The sequence below is a fragment of the Gouania willdenowi genome, chromosome 7 (genome assembly GCF_900634775.1).
Source record: "Gouania willdenowi chromosome 7, fGouWil2.1, whole genome shotgun sequence".
NCBI classification, from domain to species: domain Eukaryota; kingdom Metazoa; phylum Chordata; class Actinopteri; order Blenniiformes; family Gobiesocidae; genus Gouania; species Gouania willdenowi.
The window spans coordinates 5,014,137-5,031,280 of NC_041050.1; the positions used below are offsets into that span (position 1 = coordinate 5,014,137).

General features: G+C 35.7%; 3 protein-coding genes across 3 annotated transcripts; all 3 read left to right on the forward strand.

Moving 5' to 3' along the window:
• Window positions 1-4,223: 4,223 nt before the first annotated feature.
• LOC114467469 (gastrula zinc finger protein XlCGF8.2DB-like) lies at window positions 4,224-6,118 on the forward strand. The gene has a single exon (XM_028453785.1). The coding sequence runs from the start codon at window positions 4,856-4,858 to the stop codon at window positions 5,849-5,851; it is 996 nt and encodes a 331-aa protein (XP_028309586.1). The 5' UTR covers window positions 4,224-4,855; the 3' UTR covers window positions 5,852-6,118.
• A 2,142-nt stretch (window positions 6,119-8,260) lies between these two features.
• Window positions 8,261-10,301, forward strand: LOC114467450 (zinc finger protein 480-like). The gene is made up of 2 exons (XM_028453760.1): window positions 8,261-9,625; window positions 9,878-10,301. Exons 1-2 carry the CDS (start codon window positions 8,539-8,541, stop codon window positions 10,006-10,008), a joined length of 1,218 nt encoding a protein of 405 aa, XP_028309561.1. The 5' UTR covers window positions 8,261-8,538; the 3' UTR covers window positions 10,009-10,301.
• A 3,781-nt stretch (window positions 10,302-14,082) lies between these two features.
• On the forward strand, window positions 14,083-15,952 carry LOC114467456 (zinc finger protein 570-like). Its single transcript, XM_028453766.1, has one exon. The coding sequence runs from the start codon at window positions 14,361-14,363 to the stop codon at window positions 15,669-15,671; it is 1,311 nt and encodes a 436-aa protein (XP_028309567.1). The 5' UTR covers window positions 14,083-14,360; the 3' UTR covers window positions 15,672-15,952.
• Window positions 15,953-17,144: the final 1,192 nt, after the last annotated feature.

Here is a 17,144-nt window from a genome sequence, read left to right on the forward strand (position 1 = left end):
GCTTCACCCAGTGGTTCAAAAGGAGGACGTTTAAGCCACTCCAGCACCACCGTCAGATCCCATGATGGAACCAGTGGTCTGGATCATTGGGGGAAATGTTAAAGCAGCGCGCAGCCAAACGTGCGCTATGCGTCTATGCTGAGGGGAGCATCCGTACCACGCAGGGAGAAAGTGTTTTCCCCCACGGTGAACAGATGAGAGGAGACGATCGCATCCCCACATGATCAGTTTGCGTGCCAACAGCAGCAACCGATGCGAGCGCAAACCGCCTTGGCGGTTGATATATGCCACCACCGTGGTAGTGTCCATCCTCACCAGGACACGATGTCCCATGAGAGATGGGAGGAAGTGGATAAGCTAGAGGAACCCTGTGGAGATTACCTTCCTGTATGTAATGGTTCTCATAGTGACACCACGTGTCAGGAAATCTGAGGTCAGCCAGTAGCACTCTGGCGTAACCAGCACTCTCCGTGCACCAAGACGCACAGGCTTGAGCCCATGTGCAGCCACCCACAGCTAAAATTACCTCATGTGGAGGCGACCGAGGCAGATGACGAGGATGGCCTAAGCCATCAACCCGAGTAATCGAAGACATAATCTGAATTGAACAGATTTGCCCGGACGAAACAGCGTGAGGCACACCCTGGACGTCTACCCGCTGCCCCGCAAGGCGCGCAGTGAGTGGCACTGAGCGCAGGCACAGTCCCAGGAAGACTGCTTCCTGTGTAAGGGACAACATGCTCTTTTTCGCGTTTATCACGAATCCCAGAATGGATAGGTAACGCAATAGAATGCTCGTGTGCGTTCTGGCCTCTGATTCTAACTTGATTACGATTTGATAATACAGTGTTAAAACACTTGCATTAATTGGAAAAAGTCTATCAGATATATGTGAAGAATAAAAAGTCATAGAAAATATAATATTATATTGCAATATATATAAGGAAGAGAGATGGAAGTTAATGGAAAAGATCAGTAAGGGAGGAAAGAAATGGAAAATTGAGGTCATAATAGGAACAATGGGGGAGGGGGTAAGTAGCACACATAGATCAGTTATTAAATACAGTATTTCAGAAAACTAGTCATAAGAAAAACCAAATGGTTTCATGGTGGAATGATAAATGCTCGGAAGCTATCAAAGAATGAAATAGTTCATTGAGAATGTTAAGAAATAATTTAAATCAAGAGAACTTAGCTAATTATTATTAAGGAAAAAAGATCAAACTTGTACAATAAATAAGAATAGTAAAAGGATACAGCATAGAGGAGTTACTGTTCTACTATTAGGAGGGAAGTTAAAATAGGAGAAGTTTGGAAAATGTTGAAGAAAATGAGTGGAAAAACACATTTGCTAAAATACCAGTATTAAAAGAAGATGGAACACTGGCAATAACATAAAGATAAAGCAAATATGTCAGAAAAGAAGTTTGCCATTGTGCATGGTGGTCAACATTTAGATCAGGGGTCTGCAACCTGTGGCTCTTTGACTCTTTTACAATGGCTCTCTGCAGCTTAAAAAAAAAAACTATTGAAATAAAGAGTTATTTTTTTACAGAGGCTATTAATGACAAAATAAAGATATAACAATTTGTGAACCTAAAATAAATCAAGTTGTGCAATGACTCGGCACCTTCCTATTTCACCTCCTGCAACATCTACAGACCATCAACTTTCCTGCATCTGTGACTAACCTTAAGTTTTAAATCCCTGGTAAGATAACTAAACCAACAAAAACACTATTCTGCAAGAAAATAGAAATTTTAATTGTGTGGGGACTGATTCATTTAACCACCAAGTTACTTTTTGTAGCCTTACAAATACATTAACAAAAAAATATTTTTTATATAACATTGTATTCATGTAAACTGAGATGTTTAAGAATTTGAAGATGCAAGATACTGTTTTTTTTCTTGATGTCAATTTATTTTTATTGTATTTTAAACTGTTTTTAAGTTTCCATTTACATGATCAATATAAATCAAATTAAATCAAACATTTTTCGATATAATTTTAAATGTATAGAATTTAATATACTGTATTGTCCTCTTTGAGAAGGTATTTTTTCAGCTCCATAGGACTTCAATACAGGTGTGATGAGGCTGCAGACCCCTGATTTACTGTAGATGATACTCACAGGAAAAAATAAAGACAAAATTCTGAATGTAAATAAGGATGTGTATAATAAAAAAGATCACGAGGAAAGTACTTTGGATGCTGAAATCAACATGAATGAATATTGAATTTATTCAATAAGATACAGAATGAAGGAAAATTGTCAAACAATTGGAAGAGTGCATTAATATTGCCAATTAATAAACCTGGGAAGGATCCTAATAAATCAGGAAATTATCGACCCATAGCCTTAACATCCCATCTATGTAAATGGAAGGAAAAGTTATTAGTTAGGAGGCTTAATTACTTCCTAAAGCAAAGAGGACTATTTGCATCTTATCAAAGCGGTTTTAGAAAAGGTCGATCAACTTTGGCTGCTTTTGTAAAGGTAAACAATGAAATAGAGAAAACGTTTAAAACGAAAGCAGTAATGAATATAGTATTCTTTGATATTGAAAAAGCATATGACTCTATAAGGAGGGAAGGGCTATTAATTAAATTAAACAAAATAGGAAGTAGAGGTAGCTTTTATAACTGGATATTAGTTTTTCTATCAGAAAGAAAATTTAAAGTAAGAATAGGATCAGAAGTATGTGAAGAATTCGATATTATAAATGGTATTCTACAAGGTAGTGTTATTAGTCCTGTGCTATTTAATGTTATGATTAATGATATTTTTATGAATCTAAATAGAAGGGTTGGCTCAGCGCTTTATGCGAATGATGGAGCCATATGGGTTAGAGATAAGATCCCACAAATGTGACAGATGAATTTAAAGAAGCAATAACAATGGTCTTATAACTGGGGCTTTGAGTTTTCATCAAGTAAATCCTGTTATATGATATTTATCAGGAAAAAAAGGATAGACAAACTATTGACTAAATCAAAAGGGTACATGGAAAATTAATGTGGAAGAATTTGCATCTAAATTTAAGAAAATTATAAATTTAATGAGAGCAATAGTTGGACAAGAATGGGGAGCAGATAAAAGATCACTCATGTACATACTGTATATAGGGCTTTGATGACGTCAACTATAGATTATGAATGCTTTGCGTACAGAGCAGCAGCCAAAACACATTTATTAAAGATAGGTAGATTTGAATTTAATTGAACTAAAAAGAGAATGGGGAGAGAATGAGAAAGGAATATTGGGAAGTCAGTATATACAAAATAAATACTACAATTATATAAAAATTTATACAGATGGATCCAAAGATGGAGAGGATAGAATAGGTATATGTATACCGTCAGTAAATGTGAAAATTGGGAAAAGATTACCTGATTAGTTGTCAGTTTATATGGCAGAAATGATGGCTATTATTATTGGTCTACAATGGGTGTAGGAAGTAAAACCAGATAGAGTAGTATGTTGTGTTGATTCCTTAGAAACTCCAAAATAAGAAATCTGATAGAGAAGATTTATAGTTAGAAATTTGTCAGAGTTTGTTTAGACTGCATAGACGTCTTATAGATGTGAGATTTTGTTGGGTACCTGCACTTGTACGAGTAAAAGGAAATTAAATGGTAGATAAAATAGTGATTTTAAATCAGTGATTTTATAGATTTACCTTTTGGTAAAGTCGAATTTAAGGCATTGATCAATAAAGAAATTATAAAGAAATAGCAGGTCAGATGGGACAGGAAAAAAAGTGGAAGGAAATAGTACAATTTACAGATGACTATAAATGCACATGTAAATATAGGAAAAATCGAAGAGATGAGACAATTTTAACTAAAATTAGGTTTGAATAAAAAAAAAAATTGTTAGGTAAAAGGGAAACAGATGAATGTGTGGAATGTAAAGTCACAGAAAATGTTGAACACAATGTTTCATTGCACAAAATATAGAGAAGAAAGGTTGAGGCTAAATCAAAAGATAAGAGAGACAGGGAGGAAATGTAGCATTGAGGGATTACTTGTAACAACAGGAGAGGGAATCAAGAAAACACATAAAGCTGTGATAGAATACTTGAAATATATAGAGTTATATCATAGGATTTAGTTTATTATTAATATGTTTATGTAAATAGTGAAATATAAGCTTAAGCTACATACTCCGGTACAGTAGGTGGCGGTATGCACCTCTTTAAGGTATGGCAGCAACCCGCAAGAAGAACCGCAGAAGAAGAAAAAGCGGGGAGAAAAACAACAAGTGTCTCTGTGAGTCTAATATGGAATATTATTAATATCCAGTCTACAGACGGAGTCAGTCCACACTATAATAGAGCCTTAAAGCTCCAGTGGAAGGTGAGAGAGCACAACACGGTGTCAGAAGACGGAGTTACAGAGACACGGAGAGGCTGGAGCAGAATGCTAACCGAGCTAGCAGAGGAGCTAGCATAGTGGAGAGAAAGATGAAAATATAAAGATTGACCTTTTTTCTCCACACCATCGGTGATGATGAACTGGAAGTGTAGGAAGAATGTGGAGCAGCTGCTCCCAGAGCGTCTCCACATAAAGGAGGAACCAGAGATGCTCAGTGAAGGTCAGGAGGAAAAGCAGCTTTGTGTGCAGCAGGAGACAAACAGTGCTGCTTGTCCTGTTAAATGTGAAGATGAAGAGGAAAAGCCTCAGGTCTCCCAGCTACACTGGAGACAACTAACAGAAATCAACATGAAGGAGGAACCTTCAACCTGCACTTTAGATGAATTCATGAAAAGACAAAGTGTGGAAATTAACAGCAAAGGACCAGAAACAGAACAGAACCCAGATCCAAACAGTTTAGTACTACAAGGTCCTGATGGAACAGAAACAGACTCATCTCAGACTGAAAATAGTGGCGAGGATGATGATGATGATGATGATGATGATGAAGGTTGTTGGCAGAAACCTCTGTCAGACTCTGAAACTGAAGCTGACTTTGACTCCACCAGGAAAAAGAGAAAAATGTCTGACTCAAGTAAAAAAAACTGTAATGGGATGTAAAGCTTCTGAAACACAGATTAATTCATTTCAACAAATTTGTTCTAAGAAGAAGGTTCAGATAAAAATGAGATCTGAATGTGTGGGTGGTGAGAAAGCATCACTTAGTGAAGCTTCAAAACTGAGAATCCACTCTGAAGAGAAACCGTTTGAATGTGATGTTTGCAGAAAATGTTTTAACCGCAAGGTCAACCTTAAGAAACACATGAAAATCCATACAGGAGAGAAACCGTTCAAATGTGATGTTTGTGAGAAATGTTTTACCTGGAAAGTCAACCTCATACGACACATGGGAATCCACACTGGAGAGAAAAAATTTAAATGTGATGTTTGTAGTAAATGTTTTAGCTTTAAGGTCGACCTTAAGCGACACATGACAATCCATACAGGAGAAAAACCATTTAAATGTGATGTTTGTAGTAAATGTTTTACGAGAGAGTCAACCCTCAAGTCACACATGAGAATCCACACAGGAGAAAAACCATTCAAATGTGATGTTTGTAGTCAATGTTTTACCCGTGATGTCAACATTAAGCGCCACATGAGCACCCACACAGGAGAGAAACCATTTAAATGTGATGTTTGTAGGAAATGTTTTATTGAAAAATTTCAACTCAAGCGACACATGACAATCCATACAGGAGAGAAACCATTCAAATGTGATGTTTGTAGAAAATGTTTTCTTCAAAAGTCTCACCTTAAGCAACACATGAGAATCCACACAGGAGAAAAACCTTTCAAATGTGATGTTTGTAGTAAATGTTTTACTCAAACGTATCAACTGAAGCAACACTTGTTAATCCACACAGGATAGAAACTTTTTGTATGTGGTCTGTAACAAATGTTTTGTTGAAATGTCTTACCTTAAGGTACAATTCAGAATCCACACAGGAGAGAAACCATTCAAATGTGATGTTTGTAGTAAATGTTTTGCTCATAAGGATTCCCTGCAGTCATATGTGAGAATGCACAAAGAAGAGAAACCATTCAAAGGAGATGTTTGAAAAAGGAAATGTTTTAAACAAAAGTCTGAACTAAAGGTCTACGGGAGAGTCCACACATAAAGGACTTTCAACTGTGACGTGTGTAGTAAATTGTTTAATAGTTGTTCAGTGTTTTTTGCTGTTTTTTTGTTTTTGTTTTTTTTTTTTAGCTATGTAGGTTTAGGTATAGTTGAAATTTGAAGTGTAGTTTTGTATTTTAGCTCTTTCAATAAGTTAAAATAACAGATTTTAGCAGAAGTTTTAGAGTTGGACAGTTTATATTTAAAGTAGGTTTATTTTGTGTAATTGTTTACTGTAAATATTTTGTCTAAATAGATTTATCTTTGAATATTAAAGCCTCATTTCTTCTACATTAACAAAGTTTGCTCTTTTTTAAATAATTTACACTTCCAATTTAGTTATTTAGCTTTTTGAACTATTGAACTTGTCAGTTCAATCAATACATCATGTGATTGGAGGTCTACAGTGGTTTGTTTATGAACAAGACAGTCATATTTTCATTGTAGCAATTCTGCCATTGAAAAGATGTGCAAAATTGCACCTTTTGTGTAGCAACTTTTGAATATCACAAATTAGCCTATATGACAATTTTGAAGAAATTATGTCATTACAAATAATGTCAGAAAAGAAAATTACCTACATTTTAAGCTTAAGTCACTACATTCCCTACCACCATCTGCATCTGTTGTGATGTCATAGACTGAATCCAAGTAATTGGATTCCACTTCCATTACTGTTCCCTCAAATAAAAATAACTGTTAGTTTGACTAAAGTAATAGAATACACCTAATAGGCTTTACTATGTTTACACCACATACGTTGCATAATTGCTTTTCTCACTCATAAAGAGAAGATCCTATATTGTGAGGTTTTACAATGCTCTAAATTACCACACCGGGTAATAATTTATCAAATCAAGAATAATCTTGTAAAAAAAGGGGGACAAAAATTTATAAAATAGTCTTGAAATGTTATGTGATAAACAAATGGCATAAATATGTTTTCTATATTCATTAGTTAGCCTATTTGTAATATTATAAATCAGTCTTAGAGAAACCTCAACCTCATAGGTTGAAAAATGTGCTTCAAATCATATAAATGATATTATAAAGAAATGTTATAATGTATGTGGATGAAGTATTAGTCTAAATGTTGTAGTTACACAGTTTTTCCAGCAGATGAAAAGCAGAGAATATAAAAAGCCTTTTTCCAAAACAAACAAGAAAATCCTAAGTATTATTTATGAAAAATAATGACTAAATAGAGTTTCTTAAAGTAATGAAATTCCCTGAAATGTACAATATTTCATTCAATTTTACAAAATACAGTATAGAAACTAATGTGACTTTATTATATATATATATGTGTGTGTGTGTGTTTTGTTCATAATACACTTTTCATTTAAAACGAAACTTAAAGTGTTACTGAAGAAAGAAAATTAAAACAAAAACAATGAGGAGATCTACTTAAAACTCTATTTTAAGACATAAGTCTTAATGCCTTTACATTACTTACAGAGATCAGAGACTGGCAGCTTTTTATCACAGCGAGGGCCACAAAAAATGTGATTGTATGATCTGAGGGCCACATGATCAACATTCATATCAGCATTAGAAAAATGACCAATCTGAGCATTAGCACAGGAGAGAACATACATTTGTGTGTTTTTGTGATTATTTTGTAGTGAGAAAGATCAGAAGGGGAAACGTAGTGCTATCTAGATTAAGATCTGATCATACAGGGTTCAATAACACACTAACATTAAGTGGAAAAAGTCAATCAGATATATGTAAAGAATGCAAAGTCATTGAAAATACAGAAAACATAATATCTTGTGTTAAGAATTGTATATATCTGCGCTATTCTCTGTGTGGCAGTGTTGTGCACATTGAGTGTTGTTGCGCGTATTCTCCCCTTGATGGCGCTCGAGTACTGTACAGTGTTTTACACGGCAGAGGGTTGTGTACACTACAATGAATAAAGAGTATCCTCTGAGAGGAGAGGGAGAAGTAGCATAAACAGAGCAGTTATTAAATATCTCAACGACACAGGACTATGTAATAGAATGTTAATATTACTGTTAGTTTTTTTTAAATTCGTAATAATGTGAAGTAGGTATAGCTTTAGAGCTCATATAGTATATTTCTAAACAGTAGGTGGTGGTGGTATTCACCGTTTAAGTCATGGCTGCAACCCGCCAGAAAACAAAAGAAGAAGAAGAAGAAGAACCGCTGAATTAGAGCCGCAGAAGAAGAACAGGCGCGTCTCTAATATGGAATATTATTAATATCCAGTCTACAGACGGAGTCAGTCCACACTATAATAGAGCCTTAAAGCTCCTGTGGAAGGTGAGAGAGCACAACACGGTGTCAGAAGACGGAGTTACAGAGACACGGAGAGGCTGGAGCAGAATGCTAACCGAGCTAGCAGAGGAGCTAGCATAGTGGAGAGAAAGATGAAAATATAAAGATTGACATTTTACTCCACACCATCGGCGATGATGAACTGGAAGTGTAGGAAGAATGTGGAGCAGCTGCTCCCAGAGCGTCTCCACATAAAGGAGGAACCAGAGATGCTCAGTGAAGGTCAGGAGGAAAAGCAGCTTTGTGTGCAGCAGGAGACAAACAGTGCTGCTTGTCCTGTTAAATGTGAAGATGAAGAGGAGAAGCCTCAGGTCTCCCAGCTACACTGGAGACAACTAACAGAAATCAACATGAAGGAGGAACCTTCAACCTGCACTTTAGATGAATTCATGAAAAGCCAAAGTGTGGAAATTAACAGCAAAGGACCAGAAGCAGAACAGAACCCAGATCCAAACAGTTTAGTACTGCAAGGTCCTGATGGAACAGAAACAGACTCATCTCAGACTGAAGATAGTAGCGATGATGATGATGATGATGATGATGATGATGATGATGATGATGATGATCAAGATTTTTGGCAGAAACCTCTGTCAGACTCTGAAACTGAAGCTGACTTTGACTCCACCAGGAAAAAGAGAAAAATGTCTGACTCAATTAAAAATACTGTAATGGGATGTAAAGCTTCTGAAACACAGATTAGTTCATTTCAACAGATTTGTTCAAAGAAGAAAGCAGCTTCAAAACTGAGAATCCACACAGGAGAGAAACCATTTAAATGTGATGTTTGTAGAAAATGTTTTAATCATAAGCGTGACCTTAAGCGACACATGAGAGTCCACACAGGAGAGAAACCATTTAAATGTGATGTTTGTAGTAAATGTTTTACGAGAGAGTCAACCCTCAAGTCACACATGAGAGTCCACACAGGAGAAAAACCATTCAAATGTGATGTTTGTAGTAAATGGTTTAATCGTAAGGGTGACCTTAAGCAACACATGAGAGTCCACACAGGAGAGAAACCATTTAAATGTGATGTTTGTAGTAAATGTTTTAACTGTAAGGTCACCTTTAAGCGACACATGAGAATCCACACAGGAGAGAAACCATTTAAATGTGATGTTTGTAATAAATGTTTTATGGAAAAGTCTCACCTTAAACAACACATGTTTATCCACACAGGAGAGAAACCATTTAAATGTGATGTTTGTAGTAAATGTTTTACGAGAGAGTCAACCCTCAAGTCACACATGAGAGTCCACACAGGAGAAAAACCATTCAAATGTGATGTTTGTAGTCAATGCTTTACCCGTGATGTCAACATTAAGCGCCACATGAGCACCCACACAGAAGAGAAACCATTTAAATGTGATGTTTGTAGGAAATGTTTTATTGAAAAATTTCAACTCAAGCGACACATGACAATCCACACAGGAGAGAAACCATTCAAATGTTATGTTTGTAGAAAATGTTTTCTTCAAAAGTCTCACCTTAAGCAACACATGAGAGTCCACACAGGAGAAAAACCATTCAAATGTGATGTTTGTAGTAAATGTTTTACTCAAACGTATCAACTGAAGAAACACTTGTTAATCCACACAGGATAGAAACTTTTTGTATGTGGTCTGTAACAAATGTTTTGTTGAAATGTCTTACCTTAAGGTACAATTCAGAATCCACACAGGAGAGAAACCATTCAAATGTGATGTTTGTAGTAAATGTTTTGCTCATAAGGATTCCCTGCAGTCATATGTGAGAATGCACAAAGAAGAGAAACCATTCAAAGGAGATGTTTGAAAAAGGAAATGTTTTAAACAAAAGTCTGAACTAAAGGTCTACGGGAGAGTCCACACATAAAGGACTTTCAACTGTGACGTGTGTAGTAAATTGTTTAATAGTTGTTCAGTGTTTTTTTGTTTTTGTTTTTTTTTTTTAGCTATGTAGGTTTAGGTATAGTTGAAATTTGAAGTGTAGTTTTGTATTTTAGCTCTTTCAATAAGTTAACATAACAGATTTTAGCAGAAGTTTTAGAGTTGGACAGTTTATATTTAAAGTAGGTTTATTTTGTGTAATTGTTTACTGTAAACATTTTGTCTAAAAAGATTTATCTTTGAATATTAAAGCCTCATTTCTTCTACATTAACAAAGTTTGCTCTTTTTTAAATAATTTACACTTCCAATTTAGTTATTTAGCTTTTTGAACTATTGAACTTGTCAGTGCAATCAATACATCATGTGATTGGAGGTCTACAGTGGTTTGTTTATGAACAAGACAGTCATATTTTCATTGTAGCAATTCTGCCATTGAAAAGATGTGCAAAATTGCACCTTTTGTGTAGCAACTTTTCAATATCACAAATTAGCCTATATGACAATTTTGAAGAAATTATGTCATTACAAATAATGTCAGAAAAGAAAATTACCTACATTTTAAGCTTAAGTCACTACATTCCCTACCACCATCTGCATCTGTTGTGATGTCATAGACTGAATCCAAGTAATTGGATTCCACTTCCATTACTGTTCCCTAAAATAAAAATAACTGTTAGTTTGACTAAAGTAATAGAATACACCTAATAGGCTTTACTATGTTTACACCACATACGTTGCATAATTGCTTTTCTCACTCATAAAGAGAAGATCCTATATTGTGAGGTTTTACAATGCTCTAAATTACCACACCGGGTAATAATTTATCAAATCAAGAATAATCTTGTAAAAAAAGGGGGACAAAAATTTATAAAATAGTCTTGAAATGTTATGTGATAAACAAATGGCATAAATATGTTTTCTATATTCATTAGTTAGCCTATTTGTAATATTATAAATCAGTCTTAGAGAAACCTCAACCTCATAGGTTGAAAAATGTGCTTCAAATCATATAAATGATATTATAAAGAAATGTTATAATGTATGTGGATGAAGTATTAGTCTAAATGTTGTAGTTACACAGTTTTTCCAGCAGATGAAAAGCAGAGAATATAAAAAGCCTTTTTCCAAAACAAACAAGAAAATCCTAAGTATTATTTATGAAAAATAATGACTAAATAGAGTTTCTTAAAGTAATGAAATTCCCTGAAATGTACAATATTTCATTCAATTTTACAAAATACAGTATAGAAACTAATGTGACTTTATTATATATATATATATATATATATATATATATATATATATATATATATATATACAGTGGGGCAAAAAAGTATTTAGTCAGCCACCAATTGTGCAAGTTCTCCCACTTAAAATGATGACAGAGGTCTGTAATTTTCATCATCAGTACACTTCAACTATGAGAGACAGAATGTGAAAAAAAATCCAGGAATTCACATTGTAGGATTTTTAAAGAATTTATTTGTAAATTATGGTGGAAAACAAGTATTTGGTCACTTCAAACAAGAAACATCTCTGGCTCTCACAGACCTGTAACTTCTTCTTTAAGAAGCTCTTCTGTCCTCCACTCATTACCTGTATTAATGGCACCTGTTTGAACTCGTTATCTGTATAAAACACACCTGTCCACAACCTCAAACAGTCAGACTCCAAACTCCACCATGGTCAAGACCAAAGAGCTGTCGAAGGACACCAGGAAAAGAATTGTAGACCTGCACCAGACTGGGAAGAGTGAATCTACAATAGGCAAGCAGCTTGGTGTGAAAAAATAAACTGTGGGAGCAATTATCAGAAAATGGAAGACATACAAGACCACTGATAATCTCCCTCGATCTGGGGCTCCACACAAGATCTCACCTCGTGGGGTCAAAATGAACGGTGAGCAAAAATCCCAGAACCACACGGGGGGACCTGGTGAATGACCTGCAGAGAGCTGGGACCAAAGTAACAAAGGTTACCATCAGTAACACACTACGCCGACAGGGAATCAAATCCTGCAGTGCCAGACGTGTCCCCCTGCTTAAGCCAGTGCATGTCCAGGCCCGTCTGAAGTTTGCCAGAGAGCACATGGATGATACAGCAGAGGATTGGGAGAATGGCATGTGGTCAGATGAAACCAATATAGAACTTTTTAGTATAAACTCAACTCGTCGTGTTTGGAGGAAGAAGAATACTGAGTTGCATCCCAAGAACACCATACCTACTGTGAAGCATGGGGGTGGAAACATCATGCTTTGGGGCTGTTTTTCTGCTAAGGGGACAGGACGACTGATCCGTGTTAAGGAAAGAATGAATGGGGCCATGTATCGTGAGATTATGAGCCAAAACCTCCTTCCATCAGTGAGAGCTTTGAAGATGAAACGTGGCTGGGTCTTCCAGCATGACAATGATCCCAAACACACCGCCCGGGCAACGAAGGAGTGGCTCCGTAAGAAGCATTTGAAAGTCCTGGAGTGGCCTAGCCAGTCTCCAGACCTCAACCCCATAGAAAATCTGTGGAGGGAGTTGAAAGTCCGTGTTGCTCGGCGACAGCCCCAAAACATCACTGCTCTCGAGAAGATCTGCATGGAGGAATGGGCCAAAATACCAGCTACTGTGTGTGCAAACCTGGTAAAGACCTATAGTAATCGTTTGACCTCTGTTATTGCCAACAAAGGTTATATTACAAAGTATTGAGTTGAATTTTTGTTATTGACCAAATACTTATTTTCCACCATAATTTACAAATAAATTCTTTAAAATTCCTACAATGTGAATTCCTGGATTTTTTTTTTTCACATTCTGTCTCTCACAGTTGAAGTGTACCTATGATGAAAATTACAGACCTCTGTCATCATTTTAAGTGGGAGAACTTGCACAATTGGTGGCTGACTAAATACTTTTTTGCCCCACTGTATGTATATATATATATATATATATATATATATATATATATATATATATATGTTTTGTTCATAATACACTTTTCATTTAAAACGAAACTTAAAGTGTTACTGAAGAAAGAAAATTAAAACAAAAACAATGAGGAGATCTACTTAAAACTCTATTTTATGACATAAGTCTTAATGCCTTTAAATTACTTACAGAGATCAGAGACTGGCAGCTTTTTATCACAGCGAGGGCCACAAAAAATGTGATTGTATGATCTGAGGGCCACATGATCAACATTCATATCAGCATTAGAAAAATGACCAATCTGAGCATTAGCACAGGAGAGAACATACATTTGTGTGTTTTTGTGATTATTTTGTAGTGAGAAAGATCAGAAGGGGAAACGTAGTGCTATCTAGATTAAGATCTGATCATACAGGGTTCAATAACACACTGACATTAAGTGGAAAAAGTCAATCAGATATATGTAAAGAATGCAAAGTCATTTAAAATACAGAAAACATAATATCTTGTGTTAAGAATTGTATATATCTGCGCTATTCTCTGTGTGGCAGTGTTGTGCACATTGAGTGTTGTTGCGCGTATTCTCCCCTTGATGGCGCTCGAGTACTGTACAGTGTTTTACACGGCAGCAGGTTGTGTACACTACAATGAATAAAGAGTATCCTCTGAGAGGAGAGGGAGAAGTAGCATAAACAGAGCAGTTATTAAATATCTCAACGACACAGGACTATGTAATAGAATGTTAATATTACTGTTAGTTTTTTTTAAATTCGTAATAATGTGAAGTAGGTATAGCTTTAGAGCTCATATAGTATATTTCTAAACAGTAGGTGGTGGTGGTATTCACCGTTTAAGTCATGGCTGCAACCCGCCAGAAAACAAAAGAAGAAGAAGAAGAAGAACCGCTGAATTAGAGCCGCAGAAGAAGAACAGGCGCGTCTCTAATATGGAATATTATTAATATCCAGTCTACAGACGGAGTCAGTCCACACTATAATAGAGCCTTAAAGCTCCTGTGGAAGGTGAGAGAGCACAACACGGTGTCAGAAGACGGAGTTACAGAGACACGGAGAGGCTGGAGCAGAATGCTAACCGAGCTAGCAGAGGAGCTAGCATAGTGGAGAGAAAGATGTAAATATAAAGGTTGACATTTTACTCCACACCATCGGTGATGATGAACTGGAAGTGTAGGAAGAATGTGGAGCAGCTGCTCCCAGAGCGTCTCCACATAAAGGAGGAACCAGAGATGCTCAGTGAAGGTCAGGAGGAAAAGCAGCTTTGTGTGCAGCAGGAGACAAACAGTGCTGCTTGTCCTGTTAAATGTGAAGATGAAGAGGAGAAGCCTCAGGTCTCCCAGCTACACTGGAGACAACTAACAGAAATCAACATGAAGGAGGAACCTTCAACCTGCACTTTAGATGAATTCATGAAAAGACAAAGTGTGGAAATTAACAGCAAAGGACCAGAAGCAGAACAGAACCCAGATCCAAACAGTTTAGTACTACAAGGTCCTGATGGAACAGAAACAGACTCATCTCAGACTGAAGATAGTAGCGATGATGATGATGATTATGATTATGATGATGATGATGATTTTTGGCAGAAACCTTTGTCAGACTCTGAAACTGAAGCTGACTTTGACTCCACCAGGAAAAAGAGAAAAATGTCTGACTCAAGTAAAAATACTGTAATGGGATGTAAAGCTTCTGAAACACAGATTAGTTCATTTCAACAGATTTGTTCAAAGAAGAAAGCAGCTTCAAAACTGAGAATCCACACAGGAGAGAAACCATTTAAATGTGATGTTTGTAGTAAATGTTTTTACTGTAAGGCCGGCCTTAAGCGACACATGACAATACATACAGGAGAGAAACCATTTAAATGTGATGTTTGTAGAAAATGTTTTAATTGTAAGAGTGACCTTAAGCAACACATGAGAGTCCACACAGGAGAGAAACCATTTAAATGTGATGTTTGTAGTAAATGTTTTTACTGTAAGGCCGGCCTTAAGCGACACATGACAATACATACAGGAGAGAAACCATTTAAATGTGATGTTTGTAGAAAATGTTTTAATTGTAAGAGTGACCTTAAGCAACACATGAGAGTCCACACAGGAGAAAAACCATTTAAATGTGATGTTTGTAATCAATGTTTTATTGAAAAGTCTCACCTTAAACGACACATGTTTATCCACACAGGAGAGAAGCTATTTAAATGTGATGTCTGTAGCAAATGTTTTACTCAAGAGTACATCCTTAAGCAACACATGAGAATCCATACAGGAGAGAAACCATTTAAATGTGATGTTTGTAATAAATGTTTTGTTGAAAAGTCTAAACTTAAGCTACACATGAGAATTCACACAGGAGAGAAACCATTCAAATGTGATGTTTGTAGTAAATGTTTTGCTCGTAAGGATTCCCTGCAGTCACATGTGAGAATACACAAAGAAGAGAAACCATTCAAAGGTGATGTTTGACAAAGCATAAGTCCGAACTGAAGGTCCACGGGAGAGTCCACACGTGAGAAAAGACTTTCGACTGTGACGTGTGTCGTAAATATTTTCCTAATATTTATTATCTGTTTGTTAGGGGTGTCGATATCGGATATCTGACCTATAACAGCCGAAAACTAATATTGGACATTGGTTTCAAATTTCCGATTTTTTTTTATTTTTTCCCAATTCATTATTTATTTATTTTGTTCAATTATAGAATACTGTAGATATTATGTTGAAATGTATGTAACCAGTTGGTTAATAATGAGTAACATCACTTGATCAAGCCTTTTCTAACATTCCACACAACAAAATAAGTTTTTTATTATTATTAAAGTAATAAAAGTATGTATGATTCATGCTGATATCGGATCAATATCGGCATCGGTCGTTAATGATAAAGTTGTATCGGGACATCCCTACTGTTTTTTTGTTTTTTCAGCTATGTAGGTTTAGGTATAGTTGAAGGTTGAAGTGTAGTTAGAGTTTTGTAAGTTAGTTCTTTCAATAAGTTAACATATTTTGGCAGAAGTTTTAGAGTTAGGCAGTTTATATTCAAAGTTTTTTGTGTGTGTTATTGTTTACTGTAAACATTTTGTGTAAATAGTTTTACCATTGAATATGAAAGCCTCATCTGTGTTAACAAAGTTTGCTCTTTATTAAATAATTTACACTTCTAGTCGTTATATAGTTTTTTTTATTTATTTACGATTGAACTTGTCATCGCAATCAATACATCATGTGTTTGGAGGCCTACAGTTATTTGTTTATGAACAAGACAATAAAAAAGATTAGCCATATTTTCATTGTAGCAATTCTTATTCCAAATAAATTAAGTTGTGTGCAGTTCCCTGGATTCCAGTTCCATTATTGTTCCCTGAAAGAAAACTGATTTGTTAGTTTGACTAACAGAATAAACCAAAAAAAACTTGACTGTATTTAGGCCACATACGTTACATATTTGCTTTTTCTCTCCATAAAGAGAAGACCTTATACTGTGTGGTTTTACAATGCTCTAAATTACCACACCAGGTAAAAATGAATCAAATCAACACTAATCACCTTTTCATTTGTGTTTGTGTGGTTTTTCATTTTATAGACCCCAAGTCTGAAAAAAAACTGTCCATCTATCTAATCAGTAAAAAAAAAAGTGGGACAAAAGTGTCTAAAATATGCTTGTCTTTCCGGCTGCTGAGCTGGCAGCAGCAAAATAGCAAAGGAAATTATTTACTCAACATGAACATTTTCTTTTGAGAAAGGACGCGATACTTCAACAACAAACTATCATTTAAATTGGTATTTAAATATAGTAAACATTTAGAATGGTCTCGATTTTGTTTTGTTTTTTGCTTTATTTCCTGACGTCACATCCTTCTGACGGTGGAGGGGATCTCAGAGTGGAGGTGGCTGACAGTGGAGGTCTGCAGCTGGACTGAGAAACTGTGGCTCTCTAAT

Coding starts and splice junctions, on each gene's coding strand:
- LOC114467469 (XM_028453785.1), top strand. CDS start 4,856: ATGGAACAGAAACAGACTCATCTCAGACTGAAAATAGTGGCGAGGATG.
- LOC114467450 (XM_028453760.1), top strand. CDS start 8,539: ATGATGAACTGGAAGTGTAGGAAGAATGTGGAGCAGCTGCTCCCAGAG. Junction 9,626..9,877: donor TGTTTGTAGTAAATGTTTTA/CGAGAGAGTCAA, acceptor GAAAATGTTTTC/TTCAAAAGTCTCACCTTAAG.
- LOC114467456 (XM_028453766.1), top strand. CDS start 14,361: ATGATGAACTGGAAGTGTAGGAAGAATGTGGAGCAGCTGCTCCCAGAG.